Raw genomic sequence first — 12,070 nt, 5'->3', positions numbered from 1 at the left:
CCATATTCTTCACCCTAAATCCTGATTCTGGCCAGAAGCACCAACCTGGGGAAACAAGAATACCAGCTCCATCATCAACTGAAGCAGGTCATTTCTTGTCTCTGGGACTAAGTGTCTCAACAGTCAAATGGGACAATTATACCTATTCTACCAATTTTTGAAAAGATTGGTAACAGATTAAAAAGTAGTTGGAAAATTATAAAGTGGCATTAAGTCAATTCTTTATGATCTGAATTGGGGTTTTCTTGGCAAAATTACTACAGAGCTTGTAATTTCCTTGTCCAGCTCCTTTTACAGATGAGAGGAACTTAGGCAAACAGGGTTATGTGATTTGCCCAGGGTCTCATATAAGGGTATAAGGCCGGATCTAAATTTTCTTCCTGACTGCAGACGCAGCTCTATCCACTGCAATATCTAGTTGCCCCTAAGTGATGAAAAGTGATGTAGAAAGGTAGAATCCTGGAAATAGTAGTAGTAGCAGCAGTATTAATAACAATAATAATGGTATAGAATGGACCTATCATTTCAAAGACGTAAAGAAATCCCAGAAGAAATTCCCTCTGCCAATGCAGGTCAGCACCTTATAGGCAATTTACAGTCCTAGAAAACTGCCTGGACTGATTTCAGAAAAGTCTAGAAAGATTTACATGAACTGATGCTGAGTGAAATGAACGGAATGAGGAGAACATTGTACACAATAACAACAGGACTGTATGATGATCAACTATGACAGATTTAACTCCTCTCAGCAACACAGTGATCCAAGACAATTTAAATAAGTTATCTAATAAATCTAATAGGTGAAAATGCCATCTGCATTCAGAGAGAGACCTATGAAGACCAAATACAAGTAGAAGCATACCATTTTCACCATTTTTGTTTGTTTGTTTTTTTTCCTCGGGGTTTTTTTTTCCCCTTTGTTTTGATTTTTCTCTCGCAACATGACAAATATAGAAATATGTTAAAAGGATTATACATGTATAAGCTATATCAGATTGCTTGCTGTGTTGGTAAGGGAAATAGGAAAAAGGAAGGAGAAAGATGTGGAATACAAAATTTTACAGAGACAAATGTTGAAGACTATATATGTATTTGGAAAAATAAAAATACTATGAGAAAAAGAAAAGAAAAGAAAAAAATGCCTAAAGCAGGTGTCAAACTTGACCTCTCCTCTAACCAGATTAAAATGTAATTGAGAAATTTTTAAAATAAGTAAAATTACAGTACTACATACATTGAGATTTGCCCCAGGAGCCCAAAACTAATATGTGTCACAAGCAGAGCCTGAACCCATTGGGGCAGCTAGATGGCACAGTGGATATAGCACTGGCTCTGAAATCAAGAAGACCTGAGTTCAAATCCAGCCTCAAAACAGTTAACACTTCTTAAATGTGTAACTCGGAGCAAGTCACTTAACTCCATTTGCTTTGCAAAAAAAAGAAAAAAGAAAAAGAAAAAAAAAAGAACTTGAATACAGATCCTCTTGGGTTCTAGCCCTATTCTCTACCTACTGCCCCATGCTGTGTCATTATCATATTTTCTCATATTCTCATCATAAAAGTTACTATGAACAACTAGTTAGTGCACTGGATAGAGTCAGTCCCTGGAGTCAGGAAGACCTGAGTTCAAATCTGACCAAAGATACTAAATGTGTGACTCTGGGCAAGTCAAGCAACTCTGACTGCCTCCCAAGAAAAAAAAGAAAAAAAAGCACTGCTTCCTTAAGTTTAATGAAAAGGATTTGCCCTTGAGACCTTCCAGTTGGAGAGATTGTTCCAGACCTATGATTCTGAAATTAAGGATATCTGTGGCAAATTATCTTTGGTAAAACACTGCCCAGAATCCATTTATCACTTGTAGTCATGCTGCCACTTCTCACACTGGTCACCTGCTATATGTCACAAGAAGCAGACAGTTTATTTAAATGTATATTCACCCCCCATTAATACCAGCCACAGCACATCCCATCCAAAAGAATGGGAAATCTTTGTCTAACTCGTCAAAAAACAGATCAATTGAAATAAGAAGCTTTCCCCAAAATGGATTTGTAAGTGACATGAAACAGTAATTGTCAATCACAGTTTCTATTTTGGAGATAATCACTTAGACTCAAAAATGTAAGTAATAGAAAGAATTGTAGAATAATTAAAGTTAGAATCCAGAATGTCAAAGCTGGAAGGGGCCTTAGAGACCATCTAATGTGGCGCTTCCCCCCCCCGCCCCCCGTTTTATGGATAGAAAAATTAGGGCCCCAAGAACAATTATCCCAAGATTACAGAACATTATAACAAGAGCAAAGGATAAATAGTTTTATTCTCTGACCACTTAAGAGACTATATCCTGTTCTTTCCACTGGACTTTGTTTGTTATGGTAGTTCTCTTCAACCACATACTACAGGTTTAAGTGGGGAGAAGATGAGAAAATCCTAAGCCCTTACTTTTGGGACCAGGGTTCCTGAGGATCTAGGCAAGATGCTCTAGCGTCAACTCCTTAAGTGTACTTGGGCTTTTGCCAAAGTGACTTGTGCTCTTTAGGCAATATGAATGAGGCCTCCATTATGTGGGGCCACAAAAGGCTTTGGAAATATTGAACCAGACATATGCGAAATACAGGGCACAGAGAAAGGGGAGTCTTGGGCTATGCTGGGAAGGGGGGGCGGGAAGTTTGTCTTGAGTTCCATACAACCTTTGTCTCTTTCATATATTTATAGACTGCTAGACCTGGAAGAAATCTTACAGGTCACTGAGTCCAAATTGTTCATTTTAGAGATGAAGAAACCAAGACTCAGTGAGGGGAAAAAATTAAGTAATCCAAGGCTACACAGCTTATTAGAGGCAGAGCCTTATAAGCTGTTGTTACTTGTATGCGAGAATCCAGCTTTGTCTTTGGACAAGTGGTCCATGGCATCTGAAATGTACTCTCCCTTCACCTCTGACTCAAAGAATCCTTAATTCCCTTAAAAGCACATTTCAGGGCATTTCCTGATCCCTCCACTTTTGAATATTACCTCTTTCTCTTCCAATCCTCCTCAGCATTTACTTGCTTACACAATTTTCTATATCCACTAGCAAAAATATAAGCCCCTTAAGGCAGAAATTGTATTGTTCCTATGCATTCTGCATGGAATTATTTTCAAAATATTTGTTGAAGTGAATTAAATCCAATTCTTTTCACTTTTTACTCCGAGCTTCTTCCAATATCTTGTTCCTAGAATCACCCCCATTTTATTTGTCCTGTGCTCACCATACCCCCATGCAAAGCGGCATTATGCCCAGACCTCTTCCCGCCCCCCCCTTGCCAAATGTTCATGTCCACCTTCTGCCACCCCCAATCCAGAGGCAACATGTGTCCTCTCACAGATGAATGATTTGAAATGCTCATTCACACAGGTTTGGAATGATCTTTTGGAATTACTCAGTTCCCTGGCTATATCATGTGTTTAAGGCTGGCCTTCCCCAAGCAGAGAGAGTTACTTGCTTGAGAAGAAGGGGCTATGTGCCCAGAACCTGGAATTCCCTCTTGTGTCTAGATTAAAGTTAGGCAATTGGATATAGTAGGAGGCAGGGGCTCTATATGGGAGGCCTTCCTCCTCCTACTCACTAGCTACTATATTACCTTCTGCAAATCCCATCACCTCTCTGAATCTCCATTTGCTCAGCCATAAAATGAGAATAGCACTGAACTACAAATCTCACAGAAACATTATAAGGATTAAAGGAGGAAACTGTATGTAAAATAATATTTAGAATTGCAAGCTATTCTATAGCTATAAGTTGCTGCTATTGTTATTCTTCTATTTTTCAAAAAGGTCTCTAAATCACTAAGTGGATCCTTTAAGGGAAATCTGTTATCTCTGCATTCTTTGATAAATGTTATTTAAACACATTGTCCTCAGAGTACTCACAGTTAATTCCACTGTATGTTGACCACCCCAGACCCTCTACAAATTAATAGCATATGATTTCAGAAAAGCCTGGAAAGATCTCATGAACTGATGCTGAGTGAAGTGAACAGAACCAAGAAAACATGATTCATAGTAACAAGATTATGTGATGATCATTTGTGATGGACTTGACTCTTTTCCAAATGAGGTGATTCAAGGTGATTCCAGTAGACTTGAAATAGAAAATGCTGCCTGCATCCAGAGAAAGAACTCTGGAGACTGAATGTAGATTAAAGCACACCATTTTCACTTTTTTTGTTTGTTTTTTTCTTTCTTATGGTTTTTTTCCCTTTTGATCTGATTTTTCTTGCACAAGATGACAAATATGAAATATGTATAAAAGAATTGTATGTCACTATTTCAAAGTCCAATTCTTTTTATACAGCAAAATAATTGTTTGGACATGTATACATATATTGTATTTAACTTATACGTTAACATATTTAACATGTATTGGTCAATCTCCATCTGGGGGGAAGGGGTGGGGAGAAAGAGGGAAAAAGTTGGAACAAAAGGATTTGCAACTGTCTCAATATATCTTGTAAATAAAAAGCTATATATATAAAAAGAAAGGTAAATTAAAAAAAAGAATTGTACATATCTAACATATCAGATTGCTTGCTATATTGGGGAAAGAGGAAGGTAAGGCAAGGAGAAAAATTGGGATCAGAAAGTCTTCCAAAAGTGAATGTTGAAAATTATCTTTACATGTATTTTGGGGGGGAAATACTATTGAAAATTTAAAAATTAACAGCATATATTAGCAATTATTTCCAACCATTTCCATCTCTTTGGAAAGTAGGACTCTGCTCTGGTTCTAATAGGCAAGTTTTTTGCCTTGTCTATTTTGGAACCCTATGACTTCCTTCTTGCTTTTCTCTATGCCTTCAGCACCTCTTTATAAGTATTATCTTCCCACATTAGAAAATGAACCCCTTAAGGGTAGGGACCATCTTGTTTGCATAATGTGAATGTAAATATGTATGTGCATACAGTACATGTGTTATAATATGTATTGCATGTGGGCATGCATGTGCATAATGCACACACATGTGTGCAGTTTCCTGTTGTGCCTGCCACATGTGAATAAGACTACCCCTGCTTATATGTTCATTACCCACACGTGTTATACATGTGTCTATATGGTATGCCTGTGACTAGCATGTTTATGGCATGCACATGCTAATGAGATTATCCCTGGGAAGACATACACACATATGCACGTGAAGACACACAGAGCAGTCCATGCTCCTCAGGGCAAGGATTTGGACTCCACAATGCGTAAGTGATATAGAGAAGGGAGAAACCGAAGACATCTTTTTTCTCTTTCCTGGCATAAGAATATATACACATGCATATGTGTATATACATAAACATATAACCATATGTATATTTAATAAATGTATTTATGTGTTACACACAAAGTTTAGCATATTGCCTGCAACACAGTAAGCACTTAATAAACATTCTATCATAACTGATAACAGTATATGCAACTTTATATCAAGATTGTTGTGGTTTAAGTTATTTTTCAGTTGTGAGCTACTCTTTGCGATCCCATTTGGGATTTTCTTGGCAAAGACACTGGAGTGGTTTGCCATTATCCTCTCCTGTCCATTTTACAAATGAGGAAACTGAGAGAAACAAGGTTAAATGACTTGACCAGGCTCATAAAGCCAGTAAGAATCTGAGATCAGATTTGAACTCAGAAAGATGAGTGTTCCTGACTCTAGGTCCAGCACTCTATACACTGTGCAGAATCACACAGCCATTAATTGTCTGAGGCTGCATTTGAATTGAGTTCTTCCTGATTCCAGGCCACTGTGCCCCCTAGCTATGAAGAGAATCCTATGACTTATAGTATAATAATAATAGTTGACATTTATATAGTGCTTACTAAGTGCCAGGCATGGTGCTAAGCACTTTACAGTTATCTTATCCCAGCAAGGTGGATGCTGTTATCATCCCCATTTTATAGATGAGGAAACAGATAAACAGGGAGTAAGTGACTTGCCCAGGATCACACAGGATGTCTCAGCAAAGATACTGGAAGGCTTTGCCATTTCCTTCTCTAATTCATTTTACAGATTAGGAAACTGAGGCAAACAGGATTAAATATCTTGCCCTAGGTCACACAGCTATTAAGTGTCTGAGGCTGGAATTGAATTTAGATATTCCTAACTCCAGGCCCACTGCTCTATCCATTGAGCCACTTAGCTGCCCCCAATGGTGATATTTAGATATAGGGCTTTAAGTTTCTGAAGTGCTTTTATAAATATTATTTCATTTTAGCCTCATTATAATCCTATGAGGTAGGTGAGGTAGAAGAAATGAGGGAGATAGAGATTAAGTGACTTGTCCAGTGCAAGTGTCTGAGGCTGGATTTGACCTCAGTTTTTTTCTGACTCCATGTCTAGGACTCTATCCATTATGTCACTTAGCTACTTCACATACTTAATCTGGAAAGGATCTTAGAAGTCATCTAATTCAATCTTCTCATGGTTCAGATAACAAAATGAAAGCTCATTGAGGTGATTTGACTTCCCCAACATCACATAGATATTTGAACCTCATAGGGAGCCTTGCAATCTCATATTCAGAAATCATTTAACTGTACGAGATTGTGTGTTGTAATACCTTCTTGATTCAAAATAAAGTATTGTGTCTAAGTCTGTGAAAAGTTTCTCTTAGCTTGAGAGGACCATAATTCTATCAGACCTTAGAGGTTTCCAAACCCATCATACAGAAAAACAAAGTAAGGCTCAGAAGTGACTTTTCAGTGGTCACAGAGCAGGCATGTGGCAAATTTGGGAAACATAAAGATCACAAAGTATTAAGCCAAAGGTTGCAGTATATTTCCACATTCTCTCTAAGCGTCACTCCAGGTCCACTGATCACCTCCCCTCCCAGCTAGCCAGCACCAAGGACTCTTACGTTCTGCAGGGCATCCTGGTACTGCGGCAACGATGATAGCTGTGACTCTGAGTGATATGGAGATAGTCCCTTCCGAAGAGTCCTGAAGTCCCCAGAACTGGACTGCTATATATATAGGAAAGAAGAAAAAAGGGGAAATCATGTGAAATGGATTATGGGCAATACCTTTTTATTTTAATATATTCTAGTTTAGATTCTCCCATTAACTTGATGTTCTCTTGAAAAAGTTAATTCCCCTGTCTGGAAAATGAGGCCGTACTAAGACAGCGCTTCTTAACTGCTGGCCCATGGAACTGGGAGGGTTAAGTGAAAAGGTAGACTGAGAGGGATTGCAAAGGATCCATAAATCTATAAAAAAGTATTTTTTAGAAAGGACAATGAATGTGGAATAAGGAAAGGCCTAGATATGAATCTCACCTCTGACACATTACAAACTCTTTGATCCTCAGTTTGTAAACATATAATCAGTATTTTCAAATGTCTGCAAATACTATTGTGATTAACAAAATCTCAAAGACATTTAATTCATCATAACATCTATTATCTCAATCTATGCATATGAATGATACAAATTATCTTGTAGGAATTCTTCTAGTTTTTTTTTTTCCCCTTTAAAGTATCTGATGATTAGAAAGCACTCTTCTATGATCCCCTCCAGAACTGAAATTCTATGATTGTAGAAATAATCCATTGAATGCTTCCATCATTACAATAACGTAAGAGATTAAACAAACAAACCAAAAAACAAAAACAAAAACCCAAGATGATAGAACTACAGCCTTTCATCAGCCTTGGAAGAAAAATCTATTAACCAAGAAATAACTACAGTATTTCTAGGGTCATTGACTCCATCAACGTAGCTACTTTTCTCTCCTTCCCCTTCCACAAAGGTACCTCCATGCCTTTGTAGCTGCTTTTCATGAGCTGCTGTGTTGAAAAAAGTTTTCTGCTTGATTGCCAACCCTATGGTGATGAACTCTTCTCATTAGCTAAAATGATTTAAAGTTAAGCTAAAAGGCTTAAAGTACCTAATATCACCTCCACACACTTTAGTGGAGATAATTGAGAATGGTTCAAAAAACTGAGATATATAAGTAAGTGCTTTAACTAAACTGTATATAAATAGATACTCAATGGGAAAAACACTGACCTAGCAGAGTAAAAAGACAAAGATTTTAGTCCTGGCTCTTGAATTTTATTTCTTAGTGCCTTCAAACATACCCTTAAAAAAAACAAAAAAAAAACCAAAAAAAAACCTTTCACTAGATTCCCTTTTTGGGTGGTGGGAGGTTGGTGGGGTGTCAGTCAGTCATTTCTAACCCCATTTGGAATTTTCTTGGCAAAGGTACTAGAGTGGTTTGTCATTTCCTTGTCCAGCTCATTTTATAGATGAAACAAAGGAGGCAAACTACTAAGTACCAGATTTGAACTCAGGTCCTCTTGAATCCAGGCCTGGTATTCTATCCACTGGGTCACCCTAGGCGGCCTCTCATTAGAATCTATCACGCCCCACTATATATGCCACTTCTTTCCTCTGCCACTGTTACTACCTTTTTTTTTTTTTTTTTTTTTTTTTTTGGTCACTACCTTGATACAAGTCCCCAGTCATTTATATCTGGACTGCTACTATACTGGCCTGCTGATTGGTATCCCTATATCAAATCTTTCTCCACTTTGGTCTACTTTCTGCTAAACTGTCAAATTAATTTTTCTAAAGCACAAAACTAACCCTTATCATCTCCCCTCTACAATAAAGTCTAACAGCACCTTATTATGTCAAGGATCAAAAAAAAAAAAAAAAAAAAAAATTCTCTACTTGGCTTTTAAAGCCCTTTATAACTCAGCTCCTTCCTCTCATGTCAATCTTCTTCCACCCTCCTTTCCTCCACATCCTATGCCATTGGCCTCCTCACTATTCCTTGACAACACCTCATCTCCTGACTCTGGGCATTTTCACTAACTGAGCCTCATGTTGGAATGTACCCCCACTTCATTCAGACAGCTGAGGTTCCCATCTTTATCAGGAAATCTTTTCCAGTACTCCTTCATCTTCCTTCTGAGACATCCCTCAGAGAATACCCCCAATTGATCCTGTACATAGATCTTGTTTGTACAGTTGTTTGCAAAAGACTTGAGACCAGGAGCTGATTTTTGCCTTTAGAATTCAAGAAAATACTCAAGGGCCTTAAAATTCTCTTAAAATAAATTTATTCACAAAACATCAAAAGGATATAATTCATTACAAATATACTCTGATCCTCTCTCCCTAAAGGGGAGTCTAACAGGGATTTTTCAGGGCAGCCACCTGAGTTAGAAGGACTTCTGCAGGGGAGTAAGAATTCTGAAAAATACCAGGAATATCCTCTATCCATAGGTTGGGTTTTTAAAAATCCATATCATTCTGACCAATCAAATCCAGAGGATAGTCTAATTGCCTCCTTAAGGGAATTAATTAACCTAAAAAAAGAAGCTGGTCCCTTCACAAGGCCCAGTTCTCTAGCCTGTGTTGTAATCTTACATCACTTAATGCCTACTGGACATTTCAAACTGGATATGCCATTGATGGGGGCTGCTAGTTGGTGCAATAATTAGAACACTGGCCTGGAGTCAGAAATACCATCATTCAAATCTGACCTCTGCCATTAGCTGTATTATCTTGGGTGAGATACTAAACCCTACCTGTGTAAAACCACTATAGTGGTTTGCCATTTTCTCATTCACTTTTAAAAATCCCATGGATAGTTGGGCCATGGGGTCATGAAGAATCATATATATGACTGAATGACTGAACAGCAACATGTCATAGATATCTCAAATCTAACATATCCAAAACAAAAATCCTCTTTCCCTTTAAATCCACTTCTCAACTGAACTTCTCCATTTGTTAGATGGTACTACTGTTTTTCTAATCTTTCAGATTTATCACCTTGGTATCACCATAAAATGCTGAGTTTTCCTGATATCCCACTTAGAAGATCACAGATTTGGGACTGAAAGAGGTCATCTCATTCAACTCTTCTGTTTTAAAATGAGGAAACTGAAGCTCATAAAAAGTTAATTGACTTGCCCAGGATCATACCAGTTGCTAAATGTCAAGGCAGGAATTGAACTGCTTTCTGACTCCAAACCCATGACTCTATCTACTGTGATTTACTGCCTCTAAATATGCAGTTTGCAAACCTTGCCATTTCTGTCCTCAACATTACTCACATTTATCTCCAGACTATTCACACACAACCTCTACTTCATTTAGGGGCCTCATCATTGCTTGTCTGGACCATGGTAATGGCCTCTACTTAGTTTCTCTACCTCAACTTTTTCTGCACACCAATCAATTCTCTACTTAAGTGATTTTCCTTAAGTTTAGATGTGGCCATGTCACCTCTCTAGTCAAAGAATTCCTTATTGCTTCTAGGATAAAACAAATTACTCTATTTGGCTTTCAAAGTTCTCCTTGCCATATTCTATAGTCGAGCCAATGGTCTTCTCTCTGGTTCCTTCCATCTGGCACCTAATCTACCATCTATTTATACTTGTGCAATGGTCATTGCTCATGAAATGACCTCTCTCTGCATCTTTCTCCTCTGCATCTTATAGCATTTCCCACTTCCTATAAGACACAGATGAAACTTTCTATACAAAGCCTTTCTTGATCTCTTCTCCAGTTGCTAATTGCCTCCCTGCCATCCCAACCTGCAGTAATGGTGGTATTGAAAACTTTAAATATTGACCTTTCCATTTATAGAGTCTTTGGCAATCCTGATGAATCCTGTCTGGGCAAACTGTTGAAATTTCTCTTTTAACCAAAGCTATATTTCTCCCTCTCTCCAACTTTTTTCCTCATCCTCCCACCCCCACCCCATCTCACAAAACAACAACAAACATTGGGCACTGCAGGGAATGATGTTTGAGCCTCAACATGTCACCAAAGACAAACACTCCTGATAAGAGTTTATTCTGTGTCCAAAGCAGGGTTAAATGACTTCACTCAATCACTCAGTGTGTTCCCAGATGTGTCACATAGTTCCCTACTGAAAGGAGGCTGGGGTGTATAATGAGATCCCAGTAAGACTTTAGAGGATAAAAGGATGATCATTTTATATGTGAGCTTTCTCCCAGCATTTTAACTTCATATTACCAAGGAAAAAAAGAAAGGACTGGGAAACTTTCCAGGAAAGGGACAGGGATGAGAAGGAAGGGAGAAGGCAAAAGATTTAAGGAAAGGAAAAAAAAAATCTGAGATATAAGAAGAAAATCAAAGAAGTCCCAATAAAATTCTTCATTAAGTTTCATGTTTCCTTTAGAATACAACAAGCACCATCCCCATATATTGGCTGATATAAAACACATGATCTTTTCCATCTCTTTTACTCCATTTCAACCTTTAAGCTGCGTTTCTGAATGAAATGCTACCCTGCACTTCAAAGGAGCAGAGGGGAAACCATCAGGATAATAAAATTAAATGGAATGTTTCATAAATAGACCTTAACTGCATGTTTAAAAAAAAAAAAAGTGAGACAAGGGACCCGATCTGGGAATGCAGGTAAAGAAGAGAATGCTGGAGTGATCAATACCGAAGCACTTTTCTCACTGATATGTGGGGAGAAGAGGGAGGAAGGAAGAGGATGGTCTCTCAGCTGGAAGACTACAAAGAATAAAAGGGAAAGTAACCCCTAAACTCCTAGGATTTAGAGCTGCAATAGCTCCTGTTGAGAAGAGAAATTGTAAATAACTGGTCAATTTGGAAATGACAACGATTCATCTGTGTGAGACAAGTTAAGGATAGAGGCCACCAGAAACACATGTATTTGCCATATGTTGAATATGGATCCTCAAGAGGTTAATACAAAACAACTGGCTGGAAAAAGCTTTGGATCTCTAAATGAAGAAATAGGAACTGAGGCTGGAAGGGATCAGAATGGTGAGAGGGATAGAAATCATGGTATATAAGGAATGGCTGAAGAAACCAAAAAGATTTACATAAAATAAAGGAAGCTGGAGTGAAACATGATGTCTGTTTTCAAGTATGTGAAGGGCTGTCATGAAGTAAAGTAATTAGATTTGACCTCTGGAGTACTGAACTGGGCTATAGCCCAGAAAAATAAGTAACAAGAAGGTAGATTTCAAATCAAAATAGTAAGGGACTTTTAATGATCAGAGTGAGCAACAGCATAATGAATTGATTCATGAAG

At 37.9% G+C, this 12,070-nt stretch overlaps 1 protein-coding gene across 2 annotated transcripts in view; it reads right to left on the bottom strand.

Moving 5' to 3' along the window:
- The window catches only part of CCDC85C (coiled-coil domain containing 85C), a 181,908-nt gene that overhangs the window by 10,675 nt on the left and 159,163 nt on the right, over nucleotides 1–12,070 (bottom strand). For both annotated transcript variants that reach the window (XM_031953287.1, XM_031953286.1), the window contains exon 3: nucleotides 6,879–6,983. In XM_031953287.1, the coding sequence (XP_031809147.1) occupies nucleotides 6,879–6,983 (105 nt within the window). The remainder of the gene's footprint in view (nucleotides 1–6,878; nucleotides 6,984–12,070) is intronic.

The sequence above is a fragment of the Sarcophilus harrisii genome, chromosome 2 (assembly GCF_902635505.1).
Source record: "Sarcophilus harrisii chromosome 2, mSarHar1.11, whole genome shotgun sequence".
NCBI classification, from domain to species: Eukaryota; Metazoa; Chordata; class Mammalia; order Dasyuromorphia; family Dasyuridae; genus Sarcophilus; species Sarcophilus harrisii.
This window is presented reverse-complemented; position numbering and strand designations above follow the sequence as displayed.